At 37.2% G+C, this 25,503-nt stretch overlaps 1 protein-coding gene across 8 annotated transcripts in view; it reads left to right on the top strand.

Moving 5' to 3' along the window:
* RPS6KB1 (ribosomal protein S6 kinase B1) overlaps window positions 1–25,503 on the top strand; it is a 60,333-nt gene that overhangs the window by 22,231 nt on the left and 12,599 nt on the right. For 6 of the 8 annotated variants that reach the window (XM_081270443.1, XM_081270439.1, XM_081270440.1 and 3 more), the window contains exons 5-14: window positions 4,321–4,468; window positions 8,768–8,825; window positions 10,271–10,371; window positions 13,318–13,408; window positions 13,589–13,679; window positions 14,622–14,729; window positions 15,330–15,392; window positions 15,574–15,651; window positions 19,985–20,092; window positions 24,207–24,319. In XM_081270443.1, coding sequence (XP_081126569.1) covers window positions 4,321–4,468; window positions 8,768–8,825; window positions 10,271–10,371; window positions 13,318–13,408; window positions 13,589–13,679; window positions 14,622–14,729; window positions 15,330–15,392; window positions 15,574–15,651; window positions 19,985–20,092; window positions 24,207–24,319 — 959 coding nt within the window. Of the gene's footprint in view, window positions 1–4,320; window positions 4,469–8,767; window positions 8,826–9,462; window positions 9,694–10,270; window positions 10,372–13,317; window positions 13,409–13,588; window positions 13,680–14,621; window positions 14,730–15,329; window positions 15,393–15,573; window positions 15,652–19,984; window positions 20,093–24,206; window positions 24,320–25,014; window positions 25,501–25,503 lie in introns of those variants that run through there. The other 2 variants (XM_081270444.1, XM_081270446.1) reach the window with 2 other exon arrangements.

The following is a 25,503-nucleotide window of genomic DNA, read 5'->3' as shown; positions in this document are numbered from 1 at the left end:
TCAATCTCCGGAGAGCTGAGATTACAGGCATGTGCCACCACACCTAGCTCTCACCCCACCTTTCTTTCTTTCTTTCTTTTTTTTTTTTTTAAGAATCCAGGCCTGTTATTTTACAGAATATCCCTTAACTTAGAGTTATCATTTCCTCATGAAAATAACATTTTAAATTGGTTAAGCACCTCTTGGAAGAATGTTATATAGGTTCCGTTGTGTTTTCATGCATGGACTTAGGAGGCACATTATGTCAGTCTGTTCTATTATTTGATTAAGCTAAGTTTGATCACTTGGTTAAGACAGTGTTCATTAGATTTTTCATTGTACAAATAGTTTTTTTCCTTTTGCATCTAGTAAGTGATCTATGGGATGATTGTTAAAGATAATGTGAATTTCCTGTCCCATGATACTCTTTTATTGGGGGAGGAGTTACTGGGGATTGAACCCAGAGGCACTTTACCACTGAGCTACATCCCCAGGCCTTTTATTTTTTATTTTGAGACTGGGTCTTGCTAAGTTGCTGAGGCTGGCCTCCACCTTGCAGTCTTCCTCCTTTAGCTTCCAGAGTTGCTGAGATTATCACCAGACCTGGCCCCTAATAATCTTTTACCTAGTGATTTTATAATCACTTGTTTCTTGCCCAACTCAAATATTACTCTAGTGACTATAAGATGAAGATTTTTTAAAAAAATTTTTCTTTTCTTTTTTTCCACCCAGTACTGGGGGGGGGGGCAGGGTGAATCCAAGGGCACTTTACCACTGTGCTACATCCCCAGCCCTTTTTATTTTTTATTTTGAGATAGGGTCTCACTAAATTCATGGGCTGGCCTTGCTCAAACTTGCAATCCTCCTGCTTCAGCCTCCCAAGTCACTGGGATTACAGGCGTGGGCCACTGTGCCTGGTGAGAGACTTTTCTATTTTTATAGTTTTCTATTTTGTGATTTGTCTGTTAAGAAGTACTTTTCCCTTTGTTTTTTTAAGACTCAAAGCCAGGTACAGTGGTGTGCAACTGTAGTCTCAGTGACTCGATAGGCTGAGGTAGGAGGATCACTTGAGGCCAAGAATTGAAGACAAGACTTTGTAACAGTAAGACCTGGTCTTAAAAAGAGAGAGAGAGAGAGAGAGAATATCAGTCTGGACTTGGACTTGTATTTCCATCTCAATGTGTTACCTATTTTTGTCATCATTAATTTTGGTTCTCAAATTGTCCTAAATTTCACTAATGAGATCCCTTTTCAAAGGGCTTCTCTGTGCTTTTACTATATCCACATCAATTTTTGAGCAGTACCTTACTTTCTGGTATAATAGAGTTCTTTAGATTTTCCTTGCACTTTTTCATGACTCTGGCCTAAAATCATCCATTTCTCCAAGGTCTCTGGTTTCTTTTGGCAAAGAATGATATTTACAAACCAATATCTGCATGTTAGCTATGTTTCTTGCTACTGAAGTGACTCTTTTAGTAGACAGAGCTAGGAAATTGTTTTTTGTTTTGTTTTGTTTTGAAAATCATATCTTCATATTGCCACCCTAATTCTAGTCCAGTTTTATAGGGTTGTTCTTCCCTTAGTCCTTTTTTGTTAAGTATGGAAATTGAAGCCAGGGTCTCACACATGCTAAGCAGGCACTCTAGCACTGAGCTACATCCCCATCCTTGGTACAACATCAATAAAAGTACTCATTTGTTTAGTTATACAATACAGTTATTATACAACTCAGTGGTAGAGCATTTGCCCCTCATGTGAGAGACTGTGGGTTCAGTTCCCACCACTGCATGTGTGTGTGTGTGTGTGTGTGTGCGCGCGCGCGCACGTGTACATGTGAACATGTGCGTGCAGGCACACACACATACACACACAAAAGAGAATTGCAATACCGATATTCTTACTAAGCTATAAGCATACTAAGTATGGTTTAAGATTTCTTTGTAATGTTTTTTGTATTCACATATTATCAAGTGTGTGCAGCCTAGTGTTAAAGTTTCTTTTTCTTAAGTAAAGTTATCAGCATAATATTCAATTAAATGTATGCATTTCTGTCACATTCAGTTTTATTTTCCATTTCCATCCTTGTTGATATTTTATTCTAGGAATGTGTAAAACATTAACATGTTTCAGAAATCAAGATGTCTATAATTATAATATTTGATTTTGTCAGGAAAAATGGATACTTAAAAGTCTTAGTCTCTTTCCTGACCTACCATTCTTACTAGCTTCGGGTATGTCTTTGTTATGTTCACTTTTACAGGTGTAAGCAGATACATATCTGATTCTTATTTTCCCTTTCTTGCACGAAAGGACAGCATTATACATACACACTCATACAGGTGCTCTCTACTTTTTTTTGTTTGGGTACTAGGAATTGAACCCAGGGGTGCTTTACCATTGTGCTACATTGTCAGCCCCCACCCCGCTTTTTTTTTCTTTTTGAGCCAGAGTCTTTCTCTGAGTTGCTCTGGATGATCTCAAACTTGTGATCCTCCTGCCTTAGCTTCCTTAGTGTCTGGGATTATAGGCATGCACCACCATACCCAGCTCATATACTCTTTTGTATCTTGCTATAATAGAGTGTTCCTTATTCTTTTTATAGCTTTTGAAGAATACCTTGTGTAGATACTATAGGTTTTCAACCAATATCTTAAGAATGGGCTTACGAATATAAATTTAAGAATAAGTTTGTAGTGTTTCACTGTTACAAGTAATGTTGCAACTAATAACCTTGTGTATTTACTTCCCATCTTACTAGAGGTGTACCATTAGGGTACTAGAACTTCAACTTAGTGTTGTCTAAACAGTACATTATTTTCCCAAAACTTTTTTTGCCCCGCTTCCGTTTCCTGTTATTGACTGATAACATTTTCTATTATTTAAACAGAAACTAGGCTATCATTGTTTTTATCTAATTATTCAGAAAATACAATTGATATACCTTTAGCCTTTCTTTTTTTCTTTTTCTACTTTGATTTTCTTAGTTACTCATCTTCTTAGTTTCCTGTACTATAAGTTCTAACTAGTCTCATTTCTTCACTAAAACTCCATACCATTACTAGCACTTTCTTTTTTTTTTTTTTTTCTTCACCAGGGGTCCCCAACCACTGGGCCACATCCCCAGCCCCTTTTTATATTTTTATTTAGAGACAGGGCCTCACTAAGTTGCTGAGGCTGATTTTGAACTTGTGATCCTCCTGCCTCAGCTTCCTGAGCTGCTGGGATTACAGGTGTTCACCACTGTGCCTAGCCACTACTAGCACTTTCTTAAAGCCAAACATTACATTATTTAACTCATCTTAACATATCTTCTTTGACTCTAAAGTAAGATTCCACTACCTTTGCTTAGATGCCAAAGCCATTTCCTGGCCTCTGCCTACTTCTCCAGCCTAATCTCTAACCACTTGTTACCATACTGAAATGTTTATGGATTCCTCAGGCACATTCTGTCCTGTCAAGCCTCTTTTGCACTAGAATACCTTTGGGGGGGTGGGTACCAGGGATTGAACTCAGGGATACTCGACCACTGAGTCACATCCCCAGCCCTATTTTATATTTTATTTAGAGGCAGAGTCTCACTGAGTTGCTTAGCTCCTCACAGTTACTGAGGCTGGTTTTGAACTCATGATTGTCTTGCGTCAGCCTCCCAAGCTGCTGGGATTATAGGTGTGCGCCACTGCACCTGGCTGGAATGCTTTTTTCACCTTCCACATTTTAAAAAAATATTTATTTCTTAATTGTAGTTGGATATAATTTTATTTTTATTTTATGTGGTGCTAAGGATCAAATCCAGGGCTTTGCATGTGTTAGGTGAACACTTTACTGCTGAGCCACAACCCCAGCCCCTACATTTTATCTTAATAACTTTTCAAAGTATAGTTCAGGTATTGTAACTTCCAAAAAGACTTCTTGCCAGGTCAGATACTTTTGCTCTGTTCACCAATAATGCTGTATGTTTATGTCAAATGAATTCACTTTCCTCCCTGATACTCTGGGCTCCTGTGGATAGGGCATTCCTTCTGTTAGTTCTGCTTACTTGGCACAGAGCCTGGAGCATAGTAAACAGTAGTAACAGTTAGTGAATATATGAATAGACTTACTCTTGTTTATAGATTTTTTTTTTTTTTTTAGAAAATGTGTCTCTAGGTTTCATTTACATGTTTACTTCAAAAAAACCCTAACTAGTTCAAATGTGTAGAAGTGAATGTGTTTTATTACCCCATCTCAGTTTCTAGTAGGAACCATACCATGTTGGTTAGAAAAGCACAAAATAGATTTCCAGTTACTATAGAGTAAAAATGTTCACTATTTTGTTCTTATAGTTCATCTCTTTTCCTTTAGGCAATGATAGTAAGAAATGCTAAAGATACAGCTCATACAAAAGCAGAACGGAATATTCTGGAGGAAGTAAAGCATCCCTTCATTGTGGATTTAATTTATGCCTTTCAGACCGGTGGAAAACTCTACCTCATCCTTGAGTATCTCAGTGGTCAGTACACAGTTTGGTGTAATTGTTTGCATTTGCTCTAGAAACTGGGCTAAAACATTATTTTCTATTGGAAAATATACTTTTCCCTATCATTATCAAATAATTTTCAAAATTGATGAGTACATTGAAGTAAGGAATTCAGATGTAAGCAAATGTTTCTATTTGTAGACAAATATGTAAAAAGTCTTTGAAGTTTACATTTTTTCCCCAATATGTAAAATTTTGTCTTAAGCCTTTCATAGTCAATCATTAAAAAAATAATAACAGACAACATGTTGGGTCCTGGTGGCTCACACCTGTAATCCCAGCAGCTCGGGAAGCTGAGGCAAGAGGATCACAAGTTCTAAGCCAGCCTGGGCAATTTAACAAAACCCTGTCTCAAAATGAAAATTTAAAAAGGGCTGGGGATGTAGCTCAGTGATAAAGAATCCCTGGGTTCAATCCTCATTACTATAAAAATGCGAATACCTACTCAATGCAGATCCATCAAATTGTGCTAGAATTGAGATATTATAATTCAAACAAACCATTCAAATAGTCCTTTATAAACTGAAAAGAAAAAACTTGCTGAAAGTATTAAGATACTTCATTCTTGCCAGTGGCAGTGGCACATGCCTTTAATTCCAGTAACTTCAGAGGCTGAGGCAAGAGGATCTCAAGATCAAGGCCAACCTGGGCAATTTAGTGAGACATTGTCTCATAATGAAAACAAACAAAAAAAAGGGTTGGGATGTACCTCAATGGGAAAGCATACCTCAGTTCAATCCCCAGAACTGGTGGGGGGTTGGGGGAGATAGTGTATACTATTGTAATTATATTTTTAAAAGTTTGGTTGATGCATCCTTGGTGATAGGATATACAGTTTGCAGTGTGAATTGTCCACATTTTTCAGGGCCTACCATCTGCTGGGAACTCATTGTTCCCCATATCACTTCTAGATCAGAGGTATCTTATTTCCAACAAATAATATTTGGGAGAAAATAATATTCTGAGAAACAGAGATTTTGCAATAGCTTATAACTTGGAGAGAAAGCTGAAGAATTTAGCAACATTTTTGTGACTATTGCCATTTTTTCCTGTAGCTTTATTTTCACATAATTTCAAACCCATATTTTAAAAAAAGTCTCAATAGGGGTTTTACCGTAGTGGTAGAGCGCTTGCCTTGCCCTGGGTTCGATCCTGAGCACCACATAAAATAAATAAAGAAATTGTGTCCATCTACAAATTAAAAAACAAAAACAAAAACAAAAAAGGAGTCTCAATAGTACAAAAAACTCTCATATACCCCTCACCTAGATTCTCCAGATGATATCAGATTTTTACCACTCTTTGTTTTATCTTCCTCTATGTATGTATACACACACACTCATATGCACTTACATAATTTTTTTCTTTTTGTGGTGCTGGGGATCAAACACAGGGCAGCATTATTATTATTATTATTATTATTATTATTATTATTTTAGTACCTGGGATTGAATCCAGGGGCACTTAGCTACTGAACCACATCCCCAGTCCTTTTTGTATTTTTCTGTTTAGAGACAGGGTCCCAGTAAATGGCCTAGGGCCTTGATATGTTGCTGAGGCTGGCTATTTTTGGAGGGGGAGGGGCACCTGGCCTTGAACCCTGAGGCACTCTACCACTGAGCCACGTCTCCAACCCTATTTTGTATTTTATTTAAGACAAGGTCTCACTGTGTTGCTTAGGGTCTTCCTAAATTGCTGAGGCTAGCTTTGAATTCAAGATCCTCCTGCCTCAGCCTCCCAAGCCTCTGGGATTACAGGCATGGGCCACCTTGCCCCGCTTGAGGCTGGCTTTGAACTCCTGATACTCTTGCCTCATCCTCCCCAGCCACTGGGATTATATGTGTGTGCCCCCAGGCAAGGCAAACTCAGGGCCTTACGCATACCAGGCAAGCACTCTACCAATTGAACCACATCCCCAGCACTAGTTACATAAGTTTTGAACTGTTTAAGAATATCGTAGACATGATTTCTCTTTACCCCTAAAACTTCAGTGTTTATTTTCTAAAATCAAGAATAGTGTCTTATATGACTATACTAGAATTATCAAAAAAAAGGAAATTAAAATGGATACATAATTTCTTTCTTTAGTAGTCTAAGTTAGAATAGTTATTCAGTCTTTCTTTGTCTCTCATGATATTTACATTAAAAAAATTTATTTGTAGTTGTAGATGGACAGCATACCTTTATTTTATTTGTTTATTTTTATGTGGTGCTAAGGATTGAACCCAGTGCCTTACATGTGCAAGGCAAGTGCTCTGCCATTGAGCTGCAGTCCCAGCCCGATGTTTACAGTTTTTAAGCATATAGGCCAGTTACTTTGTAGAATGGGTCAATTTAGTTTTTTTGTTGTTGTTGTTGTTGTTGTTGTTGTTTGTAGTTGTTGATGGACAAAATAACTTTATTTTATGTGGTACTAAGAGGATCAAACCCAGTGTCTCACACATGCTAGGCAAGCACTCTCCCACTGAGCTATCCAGCCCTCAATTTGGGTTTATTTGATGTTTCTGTAGGATCTATTTATTTATTTATTGATTGATTGATTGATACTAGGGATTGAACCCAGAGGCACTTAACCACTGAGCCACATCCCCAGCCCTTTTTAATATTTTATTTAGAGACAGGGTCTCACTGAGTTGGTCTCACTTACTAAATTGCTGAATCTGGCTTTGAACTCAAAAATCTTCCCTGCCTCAGCCTCCCGAGCTGCTGGGATTACAGGTATGCACCACTGCACCTGGCTCCCTCTTTTTTTATTTTGAGACAGGGTTTCACTGAGTTGTTTAGAGCCTTACTAAGTTACTGAGGCTGATTTTGAACTATCAATCTTCAGCCTCAAACTTGAGGGATTGATGGGATTACATGATGGGGCACTTTACCACATCCCTAGTCCTTTATTTTATTTTATTTTGAGGCAGGATCTCACTAAATTGCAGAGGTTGGCCTGGAACTTTCTATCCTCTTGCCTCATCCTCCTGAGTCTCTGGATAAGTATCTTTTAAGGACATACTTTGAAATTATTTAAATTTACATCTCTCATCGAGTTTTCATATTCACTTTTCTCATCTGATGATTGGGGTGGGGGTGGTAATGGGAATTAAACCCAGGGGTGTTTACCATTAAGTTACATCCACAGACCTTTTTCGAGACAGGGTCTTGCTACATTGCTAGGCTGATCCTCTTGCTTTAGTCTCCTGGGTTGCTGAGATTACAGGCATGCACCTCTGCACCTAGCCATCTGATTTTTGCCTGTAATAAATAATTGTAATGTTTACCAAGTGATTTTTTTCCTTATTCTGTCATGTCTCTTTCATTTATTATTTGGCATCCTACTGTAATAAAAATTTATTAATTTTTTACCTCACTACGGTCTCATGGATTTTAAGATTATTTGGTAGAATATAGTCCTTTATTATTTATTTTCATACTCAAATTATGCCATATTTTACAAGGCCACTGCAGTGTTGTTTCAATTTATTTAAGTATTCTGAAAATATGGAATACTACTACTATTCACTAAAATTAATGAGGGTAGCTTAATAGTATACTAATGTCTTTCTACTTATGGATAAAATGTTAAAGAGGATTTAATCAGGGCTGGGGATGTGGCTCAAGAGGTAGCGCGCTCGCCTGGCATGCGTGCGGCCTGGGTTCGATCCTCAGCACCACATACCAACAAAGATGTTGTGTCTGCCAAGAACTAAAAAAATAAATAAATAAATATTAAAAACTCTCTCTCTCTCTCTCTCTCTCTCTCTCTCTCTCTCTCTCTCTCTCCTCTCTCACTCTCTCTTAAAAAAAAAAGAGGATTTAATCAAGATTCTTTTTTTTTTTTTCAAGTCTGATACCGACATATATTTGGAAGTTCGTATATGTAAAACGTAGAATTCTAAGTGTATTCTACTTTTAAACTTACATGTTTCATGTTTCAGGGCTGGGGTTGTGGCTTAGTGATAGAGCACTCACCAGCACAGGTGAGGCACTGAGTTCAATCCTCAGCACCACATTAAAATAAATAAATAAATAAAAAGTATAGTGTCTACCAACAACTAAAAAAATTTTAAAAAACCTCATATGTTTCATAGAAGAATATGAATACTGCCAGAAATAGAATCCTGCAGACTTTATTTTAAAACCTATAATTTTTAGGTTCGGTGTTTTATTTTTAAAGATTTTATTTTTAATCATGGTTAAAAGGAAAGCAAAAACTTTCTCATTAGTAGTGGATTGGAATTAAAGATGGTTTTGTTTTTTGTCTTTACCTTTCCTTCACAGGAGGAGAACTATTTATGCAGTTAGAAAGAGAGGGAATATTTATGGAAGACACAGCTTGGTAAGTGAAATTTTGTGGTTGCATGGATTTAGATGATGATTCACATCATTAAAAGCAAAGCCCCATTCCTACTGTGGGCAGCCACATGATTCAATAAATTGATCTGGAGCCAGTCAGTAACTCAGAACCTCAAGGGGGAGAACTAGCTCTGGGACCTGGCAGCTATTGGAGGTCACATCATTCCTTTGCCCCCAGGCCTTGGGTGGACGGCTCTTCACACCAGTTGTTCCTAACAGAATCATTCTCATTGCGACTTTCTTTCCTTGAATTGGTAAGCTGCCTGCCTTGGCTGTGGGTGAGTGTGGTTTTCCAGTGAAATTTTATGTGTGGAACAGTGGAAAGTATCAGAAATCATCTCCTCTTTTTTTTAGACTTTCCAGTTCCCAAGGTGCAATCTTAGGGAGGTGATAAGCCTGCACATATCATCTGTGGATTGGTTATGTAGCCAGAATGGGATCTACCCTCCTATTCGTAAGATGGCATCTGCTTCAAATTAAAAATATACACATCCTTTTGTGAAGCGACAGTATTGGGTAACAATAAATCAGTTTATCCTACACATTAATTGAATAGAAAACAACACTTAAATGTTTTTTCTACCTTAATTACCAAACTGCATTCCATTGTTTAATTTCAGGCCTTTTCTAACACAGAAGCTGCATTTAAGAGCCTTAGGGATGAAGTGCCCTTTTTTGGAGGAGGCTCTCTGAGCCATGTTGGAGGCTGTATTTGTGGTCGTGCTGGCTGTGAAACTGCCTCAGTCCTCTAGGACACACCCTCTCCATCCTGGAGTAATCTGCAGGATTGCAACCTTGTTATGCAGCCAGTATTGCAGTGCCTTGTGCTTTTCGAATCCAGACAGGGTTGATTCAGCCCTTTATTCTTTTGAGGTAGATAAATTTGAGTGTAACACAGTTTATAGTTGTGGGCTGGCTGGCAAGAGGGAGGGCAGGTACTGTGGGCATCTATCTATAAATATACAGTTGTATTAAATAAGGGATGAATGGGTTTTAAGGGTCAGATTATAAGGTAACTTTTAAAATCAAGACTTGATCTCTGAGAAAAAAGTTCCTGTTTACTGTGGGATTTTAAAGTTGAGGGTGGGTGGGAGGAATTTGCTTTGATCTGAATGACTGTTGACCTAATTCCTACACAGAACAGAACATGGTCAGTGACAGTTTAGTATATCCTGAATATCTTTGCATTTTTAGCAGTATATTCTAATGGCAAAATAAAAAGTTTTTATAATTTCACTAAAATGAGTGAAACATAAATGTCCCATGCCTTTGGCAGCATCCTATGCCATCTCTTTTCCACATACATCCCCTCACCCCTCTAATTTGGTCTTTGGTGCATGTCTGTTTCTTTCAAGGAATTTTGCTCCATACATAAACTGCATTGGGTAGATTACTCTTTTAATTTTATTAAATCACTTTTGTTTCCAGCTTTTACTTGGCAGAAATCTCCATGGCTTTGGGGCATTTACATCAAAAGGGAATCATCTACAGAGACCTGAAGCCGGAGAACATCATGCTTAATCACCAAGGTGGAGATATATTATAAATAGTTCTGCAGTAAATAATCATCTTAAAATTCTTCCACATGGGTCATGTCCATTTTCAAAGTTCCAATATCATCTTTTATTATGCATTTCCTTCCTTGGAATTTGTGGCATAATCATAGTTGATGTCTAAGTATTTAGGTAGTTAGGGTAGATGAGAGTAAAGGAAGTTGAAGCTAATAGCCCCTCTTTTTTGGTGGCACATGGGGATTGAACTCAGGGTATCCTACAACCAAGCTACATTCTCAGCCTTTTTTTATGTTTGGGGCGCAGTTTTTTGGTAAATTGTTGAGGCTGGCATCAATCCTCCTGACTCAACCTTCAGAGTCCCTGGGATTATTGCCTGACATGGGATTATTGCCACCATGCCTGACAAGAGCTACTCTTTTCTTTCTTTTTTTGGGGGGGTGAGAGTGGGGGGTATAGGGTTTGAATACAGGGGTACTTAACCACTAAGCCACATCCCCAGCCAAGGAGCTACTTTTTATAGCTTTTCTTTTCTTTTTAAATCTGTATGTTGTGTTGTGAAAATAATATTAGAAGCAATACTTTTGTTTCTGGTGTAGTGGTACTAGGGATTGAATCTAAGGGCACTCCACCACTGAGCTACACCCCCAGCCTTTATTTATTTATTTTAGTACTGAGGATTTAACCCAAGGGCACTTTACCTTTTTTTATTTTTTTAATTTGAGACAGGGTTTCACTAAGTTTCTGAGAGTCTTGCTAAGTAGCTGAGGCTGGCCTGGAACTTGAGATCCTCTTGCCTTAGCCTCCTGAGTTGTTGGGATTACTGATATGTGCCACCACACAGGACTCCCAACCATTGTTAATTATTTTTTTAAAAATTTTTAAAAATATATTTTTTTTTAGCTGTTGAAGGACTTTTATTTTATTTATTTGTTTATACATGAGAATTGTTTAATTTGTTTAATTGTTTTTTTAATTTATTTATTTGTTTATACAATGAGAATTGAACCCAGTGCGTCACACATGCTAGGGAAGTGCTCCACAACTAAGCCACAACCCCAGCCCACTGTTTATTTTTATTTTGTGCCAGGTCTTAGTAAATTATTGAGGCTGGCATCGAACTTGTAGTCCTCCTGCCTCAAGCTCCTGAGTTGCTGAGATTATAGGTGTGTACCACCATGCTCAGCTGGAAGTAACATTTTTTTTTTTTTCAGAGAGAGAGTGAGAGAGGGAGAGAGAGAAAGAGAGAGAGAGAATTTTAATATTTATTTTTTTTAGTTACTGGCGGACACAACATCTTTGTTTGTATGTGGTGCTGAGAATCGAACCCGGGCCGCATGCATGCCAGGCGAGCGCGCTACCGCTTGAGCCACATTCCCAGCCCCATGGAAGTAACATTTTTATGATAATTTTTTCTAATGCTGGAAAAAGGAAAGAATTGAAATTGAACCAAAGTATGTGATAGAGCCTTGGAAATAAAATGTTTAGTAAGCATCAGTTAATTCTTGTTGTTTTGTTACAACAAATATAAGCATCAAGAGACTAATATTCTTTACAGCTGTAGGCATATCAAAGTGATCCTTGACTACAACTGCATGATACTATAGATAGCTCAATTTATTCTGTAGTCATCTGGGTTGGGTAGACTGGCAGTTCACTCACACTACAAAGGAGAAAGCGGCAGACCAGAGTACCTAAGGGAGCTGGCAGAAGCTTCTGATCTTAAATGTCTACAAAATTATCCATGAGATAGTTAAGTGTTTCAGATTTTTGGGCACAAAATGGTGCATGGACAACTGGGGTCAATATAAATGTTCCCAATAGTGCTGCTTTTTTTTTTTTTTTTTTAAGAGAAATGATAGTTAACTAAGCACATCATGAGAATCAGTATTTTTACCTTTCTCCCACTTCCCATCAGCCCCTATCCCCAAAATTGGATTCTGATTCTATAATTCTAAGGCAAAGGATAAAATAGGGAAGTGATGAAATGGTAAAACTCTTTGATCCATGAGTTTGAGTACATTAGGTGGTTCTATGAAAAAAGTCCATAATTCTCTTCTATGTCATTATATAGTATATATCTACTTTGGAATTAATAGGCTACTACCTTTTCTTTTCTCTGAAATGAACCTAGAATATCAGTGCACCTGGTGTTGATCAAATGACAGTTCAGTAAAGCTAAACTTGAACTAAAATGATCTTTGTGAAAGGTGGAACTCCACTTTCTGGAGCAGAGACGACTATCCATGCCAAATTTATTTATTTATTTATTTATAGTTTTTAGTTATAGGTGGATGCAATATCTTTATTTTTATGTGGTGCTGAGGATTGAACCCAGTGCTTCACGCATGGTAGGAGAGCCCTCTACCTCTGAGCCACAACTCCAGCCCTCCCATGCCAATTTTAATTCTTCCCCCTAACTACTAGTAATTTGACAGTAAGTCATTTCATTTCTTTAACTGGAAGCATTTGGCAGAGAAATTATGTTATAATGACTTTTTGAGATCATTTTAAGAACTCTCAAGTTCATTGTGATATAGCTTTATCACTTTATCACAATGAACTTGACAGCTCCACCCATAACTTTCATTTAAAAGGTACAGAATATGTTTGTTAGGTTCTGTGAACTTAAACTAGACTTCAGAAAGAGGCTTTCCTAATACTTTCCTTTTTTCATAATGGAAGAAGACTCTACATATAGGTAAAGGCAGAACCTTAGACAAGCTGTTCCACTTCTTCTGTTTTATCTTTACTAGATTATATCATTGGCAAAAAAATGATTCTGTCCTAACCTTAAAGAATTATCACTCCATCTTATGAGTAGCACCTAATTAGTTCTTGATATTGTCAAGGTGAAGGCAAGGAAAAGTTAAATGGATAGATTTTCTTGTCTTGTACGATATGTTCAAACACTGCATATACTTAAAGCTCTCAGAATAATCATGTTTTAATCTTTTATTGTAGGTCATGTGAAATTAACAGACTTTGGACTATGCAAAGAATCTATTCATGATGGAACAGTCACACACACATTTTGTGGAACAATAGAATACATGTGAGCTGCATGTTAAAAGAAAATGTAACTGGTTTGGGGGTAAAATCTAACTTTTACATGATTTAAGTAATAGTGAGTTAGTTTTCTATAGTATTATTGACTTTTATATTGTTTTTAAAATTGTGATTCAGATAATATGCAAATGGGTGAATTTTTAGGCTTTTGTTTTTCTCATTATAGGGCCCCTGAAATCTTGATGAGAAGTGGCCACAATCGTGCTGTGGATTGGTGGAGTTTGGGAGCATTAATGTATGACATGCTGACTGGAGCAGTAGGTGCACAGTTAAAAGTTGCATGTATTAAGATCTGTGTCAAATAGTTATTAAACCACTACAGCAAGAGACCTTCCCTTTACTTACAGAAAATGTCACAAGTTATTTTCAAACCCAAAGATTTGTTTATCAGCAGTTTAACACTTGTAATGTTTTATGATTATATAGGATTCTTTTTTTTTTTTTTTTGGTACTGGGAATTGAACTCAGGGGTGTTTTACCACTGAGCTACACTCTCAGTCCTTTTATTGTTTTTATTTTATTTTGAGACAGGTTCTCACGAAGTTTCTGAGGTTCGTGTTAAGTTGCTTGGCAGGCTCCCAAGTTGCTGGGATTACAAGCATGCACCACTGAACCCATCAGGATTTCATGCCTTTTTTTTTTTTTTTGGTACCAGGGATTGAACCCAAGGGTGCTTAACCACTGAGTCATATCCTCAGCCCCTTTTTAAAATTTTTTACTTCAAGACAGGATCTCACTATGTTGCTTATAGCCTCGCTAAGTTGCTGAGGCTGGCTTTGAACCTGTGATCCTCCTGCCTCAGCCTTCTGAGTTGCTGGGATTACAGCATGCTCTACCATGCCCTACTGGATTCCCCACTTTTTAAAAAACATTTTTATTTAAATGATTTATGTCATGGCAATCCCATGAAATAGATGTAAGATTATCTAATGAGTTATTTTGGAAAAGGAGGAATGAAAGCATAAAATTCTATGCCTCATTGCTAATCACATGGCAAGTTAACAGAAGAAACCCAGTCTTCCTTACTGGGCATTGATATTTCTTCTATACCATTGCTTTAAAACTACAGGTCTTTAGTAGTTAGCTCATTTCACAACATATATTTTTGATCGATACAAATGATTGATTAATTTAAGAAATGGATAATATCATTTAATATTTTTTGTATGCTAATGTTTCTCATTCTTTTCTACCTTTAGCCTCCATTCACTGGGGAGAATAGAAAGAAAACAATTGACAAAATCCTCAAATGTAAACTCAATTTGCCTCCCTACCTCACACAAGAAGCCAGAGATTTGCTTAAAAAGGTAGGGTTCTTTTTATTTTATTATTTTGTAATGCTGGGAATAAAACCTAGGGCCTCACACATGCTGGGCAAGTGCTGTACCACTGAACTATATCCCTAATCCATGGGTAGAGTTCTTTTTTTTTTTTTTTTTTTTTTTTTTAATTAGTTACACATGACAGTACAATGATCTTGACATTTGAATCAAATGGGGTATAATTTCTCATTTTTCTGATTGTACAGGTTGCAGAATCACATTGGTCATACAGTCATACATTGGTCAAACAGCAATAATAATGTCTATTTTATTCTGCTGCCCTTCCTATCATGGGTAGAGTTCTTAAAAAGGCAAACTATAAACCTCAATAACTAGAATTGTAGTTAACTAGTTAGGATTTGTCACATATTTTGAATAAAAATCATACATAAATATTGAACCAAAAAGCCTGAAGTTTTTGAAAATAAAGAACAAATTTAAAGATTTTATTTTTGTTCTCAAACAATATTTGTTAGTTATGAATAAATTACATTTGCTCAAGGCAAAATAGAAAACAAATTCTAAAAAGAAAAAAGCATTCAATTTAAGTAAGTTTCTTCATTAGTACTTTTTTCCTCCCTAAAGCTGCTGAAAAGAAATGCTGCTTCTCGACTTGGAGCTGGTCCTGGGGACGCTGGAGAAGTTCAAGTAGGGATTGGCATGTTTGATGTTTTGGGAGAAGATGATGCCTAATTTTATTTATGTGTGAGGTTGAATGTAGTTGCTTATCAGTTTAGCTTATTTTGTGACTTATAACTTCAAAAAGGTGGTTTATTTGTCATTTCTGTAAAGTCTAATCCCCTTGACTTTTTCTGTTCTTTTTTCCTAGGCTCATCCATTCTTCCGACATATTAATTGGGAAGAACTTCTGGCTCGGAAGGTGGAGCCTCCCTTTAAACCTCTGTTGGTATGTATATATGAAAGCATATACTTTGAGGGATCTGGTACTTTTTTAGGGTAAGAAAAAAATTTCAGAACAGTCAGAAACATTACATTTATTAAATTTCAAAGGCACATTGATCTGTCCTCTCTTTTTAGAATTTTTGTATTATCTTTTCAAGAACTAATGCCAGTTGGCATTCAATGACTTTATTAGTTATTTTAAAGTTGATTTTAATATTTCAAGACGATGGGACTTGCTGGGCATGGTAGCACACACCTGTAATCTCAGTGGCTTGGGAGGCTGAGGCAGGAGGATTTCAAGTTTGAGACCAGCCTCAGTAACTTAGCAAGGCCCTGTCTCAAAAATCAAAAGGGCTGGGGATGTTGCTCAGAGGTAAAGCACCCCTATGTTCAATCCCCAGTACCAAAAAAAAAAAAAAAGGTTGGGACTTTTTTATTTTTCCTTTTTTGCTTTATTTGGTTTTGCTTAATTCAACCCCATTTTAAATGTGATTCTCTGGGAACATTTTCTTCAAAATATAGAATATGTATGAATTATTTTTCTAACCTTACCATAAAAAAAATGCCACAAAGTGGATGGTTTGACAGAAATTTATTTTTCTGTTGATCTGGAAGCCACAAGTCTGAGATCAAGTTGGCAGGATTGACTCATTATGAGCAAGACTGTTCCTTGTCTCCCTATGCTGGCAATCTTTGTCATTGTTTGGCTTTTAGGCACATCACCTGGATTTATTTGTCTGTGTAATCAAATGATGTTTTACCTGTGTGCATATCTGTGCCTAGATTTCTCTTTTTTTATAAGGACAGCAATCATATTGGATTAGGGTCCCTTCCTCATCTTTACTGATCACATTCTACAACAACCCTTATCAGATAAGGTCACATTCTGAAGAACTGGGGGTTAGAACTTCAGCTTATGAATTTAGGGATAGTACACAATTCAATTGATAATAATATGGTGATATATAAATGAGTATTTGTTCTTTCCTCCTACCTCAGAACCTGAAAAAAATGATAGTTTCTTTTTCTGTTTCTTGGGATGTAGGTGAAGGAAGAGGAGGAAGATACTGATAATGATAATGTTGATGATATGATGATGATGATGATGATAATGATGATTTGGTTATAAAGCACAAGTTGACCTGCTTTAAAATGTTGGCATGTACAATTGTAAGGAGAAAAATCAACTAACATGCTTCCTGCCCAGAATCAAAGTGTTCAGTTTGTTTAAGCATAAACATAAACATGACCACTATGCTATCATCACACCTAAAAAGTTGATAATTTCCCCAGTTGTTTCCTTTTATTTTTTTAATCCTATTAGCTTCTTTAATAAGGTTTCAATCACAGTCTATACATAGTTTGCTGTTTCTTTTATAGATAGCCCCTTTCCAATCTTCCCTTGGGGATTTATTGAAGAAACTCTTCATCCTCATGGCATCATTGACCATGTTCATGTTTCCTGTATTTATTTATTTTTTTTTAGTTATAGATGGACACAATACCAATATTTATGTGGTGCTGAGGATTGAACCCAGTGCCTCACGAATGCTAGGCGAGCACTCTACCACTGAGCCCCAGCCCCAGCCCAGTTTCCTGTATTTTCAAAAACTGATTGTTAGATTTAGGTGCTTGATCTGATTTAGATTAAACTCTTGGTATTATATGCTTTGATAAGGAGGCCTAATGTGTAGTTGTATTTTTTCCAGTGATTTTTGATTAATGCCTATGTCATTATTTCTTAACCAAGGGTAATTTTTGGTGGTGAGTACTTGGGATAGAACCCAGTGTGCTCTACCCCTAAGCTACACTCCATACCCTTTTTATTTATTTTGAGACAGGGTTTGCTAAGTTACCAAGTTTGGCCTTGAATTTGAAATTCTCCTACATCAGCCTCCAGAGTCATTGGGAATACAGGCGTGCACCACCATTCCCATGCCAGTGGCAATTTGGCAATGTCTAGAAACATTTTGTTTGTCACAGTTTGAAGGAGAGGATAATAACTAGTACATGGGGGCTAGAATAGGACAGCCCCCTATAACAAAGATTTTTCAAGCCCAAAATGTCAATAGTGTTGAGATTGAGAAAAATCTAACATAGTTCCATGATTACATTAATGGTTTGCAAAATGGTCTGTTCTTTTATGTTTATTGTTTATTCCCTGGAATTTTTCTTTTTGGGGGTGAGAGGATTCTGGGGATTGAATTCAGGAGCACTCAACCACTGGGCCCCATCTCCAGCCCTATTTTAGAAACAGTATATTACTGAGTTGCTTAGTGACTCACCATTGCTGAGGATGGCTTTGAACTTGTGATCCTCCGGCTTCAGCCTCCCAAGCTACTGGGATTACAGATGTGCACCACATCACCTGGCTGGAATTTTTCTTTCTTTTCTTTTCTTTTTTTTTTTTTAATTTGTTGTTTTTAGGTATACATGACAGTAATGTGTATTTTTTTTTTTTTAAGAGAGAGTGAGAGACAGTGAGAGAGAGGGAGAGAGAGAGAGAATTTTAATATTTATTTTTTAGTATTTGGCGGACACAACATCTTTCTTTGTATGTGGTGCTGAGGATCAAACCCGGGCCGCACGCATGCCAGATGAGCGCGCTACCGCTTGAGCCACATCCCCAGCCCCGTGTATTTTGACATATTATGCATACATGGAGTTACAACCCATTCCAATTGGTATCACATTCTTGTGGTTGTATGTGATGTGGAGTTACACTGGTCATGTATTTATATATTGGAATTTTTCAATAAAAAGAGACTCTCATCATTTGTTTGGTTACCCAAGGTGCAGTTCATATAGGAGAGACAGGATTGATTCTTTCCCAGTTTTCAGAATAATGAATTAGTTCCCTAGCATCTTCCTGAACTTGACTTGAATTAAAAAAAAAAAAATTAGTATCATGAATCCATGCATTTTAACATATTTGTATTTCAATACATTGTAGTTTATTGATGCTAACTTTTTCCAATTTTTGACATGACTACATTCTCTGCTATTGCTCTAGAAAGCAAAACAAGGAAATTGATATTCTGTGTATATCTTGTACATTTTCTTCCCTACACCTGGAATTAGCCATTTCTCCAAGGAGTGCTCATTCTTCCTCCTAGTGGAAAGTGGAGACATTGGGCTCTAAGAGTTCTCAATATTACTAGGTTGACCATTGTTACTATGTCTTGATGTCTTTCTTTAGAAATATATTTTGTGAATAAGGTTATTGTTGTAATCTTTTAGTATTAAATCAAATTTTCTGAATTGATATTTATTTTCTTTGTAAACGTCCATCATAGAATTAAAAGAAATTCAAAGATAATTAAGATGCAGCGGGGCTTCTTGGTAGTTACAACTTTGGTGTACTAGAACATACGGAGAAATGACCTCTGAAGTCACAAAGCATATTCATTGTAGATCATACCTTACTCTTTAGGACTTCACCTAGAGCCTGTTAAGCCTACTGTAATGTATATTCTCACTTATTGCCAATGATAAATAGGAGAAAAGATAGGCCTGAGTCTGAGATTGAATGTTCAGTCTATTATAAAAGTCTAACTATATTAGGAAAGAGAGAATGAATTAAAGAAATATATCTGATGGTTAGCACATAGGTGATACTATTCTTTCATGAGAAAATACTCTCATGCTGTGTAGACTTATTTTTGCTTCTTGAAAACTATTAAGGAGTGAAATAAGCTGTGAAAGGAAACTTTATTATTTATTTATTTATTTATGTTTGGTAGTGCTAAAGATTGAATCTAGGGCCTCTAGTATGCTAAGCAAGCACTGTACTATTAAACTCCATCCTCAGCCCCTAACTGGAGCATCTTACAGGTATGGCTTTACTCTTCTCTAATAGTCTTTTAGGGGCTGGGGATATAGCTCAGTTGGAGAGTGCCTGCCAAGCATTTACAAGGCCCTGGGTTCAATCCCCAGCACCACCAAAAAAAAAAAAAAAAAAAGTCTAGATTCATTACAAACCTGCCAATAGTCAGCTAAGCAAATTTTCTGAGTCTCAACAGGGATTTAGCCAGTGGACTAGACAGAATTGAAGATTTCTAAGAGGGAAAGGGAAAAATTAATATTTACATATTTAATAGGAATGATAACTATATATTAGAATCTATTTCAATGCATATGTAGAATGTGAAGATGTAATTTGACTGTTGATACTTTCCAACTGCATTTTTTCTTTAGTCTGTGCCAAAAACTATTCTGATATTTTATTACAGTCAACCCCCTCGAAAAGAGCTTTTTGTACAGCTTGCAACAAACACAGTTGGTTGACATATGTAATATACTGTTCATCATTTTCTAATTCTTTTGTTTTCATAAAGCAATCCGAAGAGGATGTGAGTCAGTTTGATTCAAAGTTTACACGTCAGACACCTGTTGACAGCCCAGATGACTCAACTCTCAGTGAAAGTGCCAACCAGGTCTTTCTGGTAAGTAAAAAAAATTTCCATGTGGCCATGGGAAATTTAAATAGAAGGATGGGTTTTTTGTTTTTTTTTTCAAGTTGTTGATGGACCTTTATTATTTATTTATTTGCTTACTTATTTATTTATATGCAGTGCTGAGAGTCAAACCCAGTGCCTCATACATACTAGGCAAATGCTGAGCCACAATAACATTGGTACCTACAAAATTTATTTTGATAAGCTAACACTCCATTTTAGCAATTAAAGTGTGAATTGTGATTCTTTTCAATGTATGATTTCTTTTTTGGTTGAGCAACTGACTTAAAATGATGTTTGGCTTGGCACTGCAACCCAAAACCACACAGCCATTGCAAATGGGAAAAAGGATTTTAATTTTTTCCAGAACAGCAGTAGATTGCTGGTAGTCTTAACTAAGTCTGTAGGGGATCCATAATGTCAACTGTGAATATTTGACATCAGAATAGAGTATCATTTGTGGTAATAATTATTCTTTCATGTAGAAGTACTTAAATGTGCTATGCCCCCAACCACAAGATCTGTTTACGTTATTATTCTTTTTCCAGTACTGGGGATTAAACCCAGGGATGCTTTATCACTGAACTACATCCCCACCCTTTTTTATGTTTTTATTTCGAGACAGGCTCTCATTGAGTTGCTTAGGCTGGCCTCAAATTCTCCTGCCTTAGCCTTCTGAGTTTCTGGGAATAGTTTTGTGCTACCATGCCTGACTTCCAGGATACACACATACACATCTCTCTCGCTTTTAATTAGAGCATTATAGTATAAATAGTAGCTAAGCTTATCCTGAATGCATGGAATCTGACCCACTCCTTCAGTCCTGATCCCTCCCCCCTCCCCCACTCTCCCACCCTACGCCCTTAATACATTGATCTTCCCTTATCCATCCTTCCCAAGATCTCTTTAAAAATTATTATTTTTTGATTCTTTTTTATTATTATTAGTTGTTCAAAACATTACAAAGCTCTTGACATATCATATTTCATAAATTTGATTCAAGCAGATTATGAACTCCCATTTTTACCCCGTATACATATTGCAGATTCACATCGGTTCCACATCCACTTTTTTACATACTGCCATACTAGTGTCTGTTGTATACTGCTGCCTTTCCTATCCTCTACTATCCCCCCTCCCTTCCCCTCCCCTCTCCTCCCATCTTCTCTCTCTACCCCATCTACTGTAATTCATTTCTCTCTCTCGTTTTTTTCCCTTTCCCCTGACTTCCTCTTATATATAATTTTGTATAACAATGAGGGTCTCCTTCCTTTACCATGCAATTTCCCTTCTCTCTCTTTTTCCCTCCCCCCTCTCGACCCTGTTTAATGGTGATCTTCTTCTCATGCTCTTCCTCCCTATTCTGTTCTTAGTTGCTCTCCTTATATCAAAGATGACATTTGGCATTTGTTTTTTAGGGATTGGCTAGCTTCGCTTAGCATAATCTGCTCTAGTGCCATCCATTTCCCTGCAAATTCCATGATTTTGTCATTTTTTAGTGCAGAGTAATACTCCATTGTGTATAAATGCCACATTTTTTTTATCCATTCATCTATTGAAGGGCATCTAGGTTGGTTCCACAGTCTAGCTATTGTGAATTGTGCTGCTATGAACATCGATGTAGCAGTATCCCTATAGTACGGTCTTTTAAGGTCTTCAGGGAATAGTCTGAGAAGGGCAATAGCTGGGTCAAATGGTGGTTCCATTCCCAGCTTTCCCAGGAATCTCCATACTGCTTTCCAAATTGGCTGCACCAATTTGCAGTCCCACCAACAATGAACAAGTGTACCCTTTTCCCCACATCCTCGCCAGCACTTGTTGTTGTTTGACTTCATAGTGGCTGCCAATCTTACTGGAGTGAGATGGTATCTTAGGGTGGTTTTGATTTGCATTTCTCTGACTGCTAGAGATGGTGAGCATTTTTTCATGTACTTGTTGATTGATTGTATATCCTCCTCTGAGAAGTGTCTGTTCAGGTCCTTGGCCCATTTGTTGATTGGGTTATTTGTTATCTTATTGTCTAATTTTTTGAGTTCTTTGTATACTCTGGATATTAGGGCTCTATCTGAAGTGTGAGGAGTAAAAATTTGTTCCCAGGATGTAGGCTCCCTATTTACCTCTCTTATTGTTTCTCTTGCTGAGAAAAAACTTTTTAGTTTAAGTAAGTCCCATTTGTTGATTCTTGTTATTAACTCTTGTGCTATGGGTGTCCTATTAAGGAATTTGGAGCCCAACCCCACAATATGTAGATTGAAGCCAACTTTTTCTTCTATCAGACGCAGAGTCTCTGATTTGATATCAAGCTCCTTGATCCATTTTGAGTTAACTTTTGTGCATGGCGAGAGAAAGGGATTCAGTTTCATTTTGTTGCATATGGATTTCCAGTTTTCCCAGCACCATTTGTTGAAGATGCTATCCTTCCTCCATTGCATGCTTTTAGCCCCTTTATCAAATATAAGATAGTTGTAACTTTGTGGATTAGTCTCTGTGTCCTCTATTCTGTACCATTGGTCCACCTGCCTGTTTCCTTTAAAAATTAATTTAAAAATAGGGCCTGCAGGTATACTCAGTGGTAGAGTCTGTGGGTAACGTGTGAGGCTCTGTGTTCAATCTCCAGCACTGCCAGGGGGATAAAAAATTGATATCCCACCTACCTGAAGATTTTGTTTCTAGCAACTGCAGGTCATCAAAATTTAAATTCGATTGTAAGATTCCGTCATAGAATTAAAAGAAATTCAAAGATAATTAAGATGCAGTGGGGCTTCTTGGTAGTTACAACTTTGTACTAGAACATATAGAGAAATGACCTCTGAAGTCACAAAGCATATTCATTGCAGAATCATACCTTACTCTTTAGGACTTCACCTAGAGCCTGTTAAGCCTACTGTAATGTATATTCTCACTCATTGCCAATGATAAATAGGAGAAAAGATAGGCCTGAGACTGATTGTAAGAGATTGAACATTCACAGCAAGGACAGTGGCAGCTGGTAGCCCAATAGCAAGGTCCAAGACAGAATTAAAGCTAATAAAATTGCATTTTTGCCCTTTACAGTTGAGGGGTTTTGTAATGTCGATACTTGTTCACCAAAACAAAACAAAACAAAAAAAATCTGGGGCTGGGTATGTAGGAATGTTGGAGTGCTTGCCTAGCATGCATGAGGCCCTGTGGGTTTAATCCCTAGTACCACAAGGAAAAAAAAAATCTTTCTAATCATTGGTGCAATACCAGAACAATCACTCGTGCCATGTCTGAAGATTTTAGTTTTACTGTGGTCTAATGAAGAGAAATTGTTTTGGGAGTGATAATCTTGGTTGCTTATATGCATATGTCTGGAAACATGCATTTCGTTTGCATTTCTTTCAGTTTGTAATATCTTAATGTGGAACCTATATTTTTCCTATTTTCCTACTCCTAAAAATAGGGTAGAGTTTTTTTGGGTTTTTTAACCCAATGCCTTTATTTTTATGTGGTGCTGAGAATCTAACCCCGGTTCCGCCCCTGCCCATGCTAGGCGAGCACTCTACCGCTGAGCCACAATCCCAGCCCCAAGTAGAGTTTTGTTTGCTGGATTTTCCTTACTTTAAAAAATACACCTGGGCTGGAGTTGTTGCTCAGTGGTAGACCGCTCTCTTAACATGCATGAAACACTGGATTCGATCCTCAGCACCACATAAAAATAAAAAAATAAAGGTATTGTGTCCACCTACAACTAAAAACTAAATATTCTTTAAAAATACACTTGTATTTTTTGCAGTGCTAAGGATTGAATCCAAGGCCTTGCCCATGTGAGGCAGGCACTCTTGAGAGTGCACAACTAGCCCAGCATTGGTGATTTTAGTTGTGCATCATTGTGTTGGTGTGTCAGAGACTAGACACCCATTTTCTTTTCTTTTTTTTTTTAATATTTTTTTAATTGTAGATGGACACAATACCTTTATTTTATTTATTATTTTTATGTGGTACTGAGGATAGAACCCAGTGCCTCACACATGGTAGGCAAGCACTCTCCCACTGAGCTACAACCCTGGCCCTGGACACCCATTTTCTTGATGTATGTGTCAAAATGCCATTCTGTAGTTCACTGTTAACTGTCTTTCAGGGTTTTACATATGTGGCTCCATCTGTACTTGAAAGTGTGAAAGAAAAGTTTTCCTTTGAACCAAAAATTCGATCTCCACGAAGATTTATTGGCAGCCCACGAACACCTGTCAGGTATTTCAGACTGTTATTCTCAGGTTTTTTTGTTCATTTGTTTTTTTCCTTAAACCTAGAAGAGCATTGCTTAAGAAACTTATGTCAAGTAAAATAAATGAAAGTTTGTCATATTCTCTTTGGTTAATGTAATCACAGCATCTATGTCATCTCAAATTGCAAAGGACTAGTCTAACGATAGATCAGTCACACGCTAGTTTACATTTCCCTCCTGAAAGTAAGCTGCTATGCTGGCAAATACCCTCTTACTCCATTCACTCAACATTTATTGTGCACTAGGAGCTGGGCTGCATGTTATATGTTTTTACAGTACATATAACATGGGAATTGTCCCTGCCCTGATGGAGCTTACAATTTAGTGGCAGTCACAGTAACAAAGATGGAAATACATACAAAAATATGTAACTATCACTAGTGCCAAGTGCTATTTAAAAAAAAAAAAAAAAAAAGCTGGGTACAATGGTGCATTCCTGTAATCCCAGCAACTTTCAAGGCAGAGGATCACAAGTTTGAAGCCAGCCTCAGCAACCTGGGGAGACTGTCTCAAAGTTTAAAAGGGTGGGCGATGGTGGCTGAGAATGTAGCTCAGTGGTAAAATGCCCCTGGGTTCAATCCTTGTTACCTACCCCTCAAAAAAAAAAAAAAAAAAAAAAAGTAGCAAACAGAGGAGACAACAAGGAGACTTCTACTTATAGGAATAAGAGAGTGGCCTCCTGGTGAAGTAACATCTAGGAATAAAGAGCAAGAGCCAGCTATGCAAAAATAGGAGGTACAAAATGTTGCAGGCAAAAGAACAGCAAGTGAACAAGCCCAGAGGGAGAAAAAAAACTTGGCCTTTTCTTGGTGTTTTGGAGTGTGGTGAGTGAGGAGGAAAATGGCAGAAATTTGGAAAAGTGTTTTAATTTTAAATGCATTGGGAAGCTGTTTGAAGTAAGGGAGTAAAATTGTTTTAAAAATAAGGTCTGGAGATGTGGCTCAGTGGTAGAGTGCTTGCCTAGCCTGCATGAGACCGTGGGTTCGATCCCGACCACTGCAAAAACAAAAAAACCTGCATATCTGTTTATCACTCAGGGACTTAGAGACCAGTTAGAACACTCCAGGAATTAGTCTAGGGAAAAGATGGTAAAACCAAAATTTTTGCCTTCATTGCTAATCCACACAATAATAAATTTAAATGAAAAAAG

Source organism: Spermophilus citellus (genome assembly GCF_964194105.1).
Source record: "Spermophilus citellus genome assembly, chromosome: 17".
In the NCBI taxonomy this organism is placed as follows: domain Eukaryota; kingdom Metazoa; phylum Chordata; class Mammalia; order Rodentia; family Sciuridae; genus Spermophilus; species Spermophilus citellus.
The sequence above is the reverse complement of the archived record's forward strand: the minus strand, read 5'-3'. Positions and strand labels throughout refer to the sequence as shown.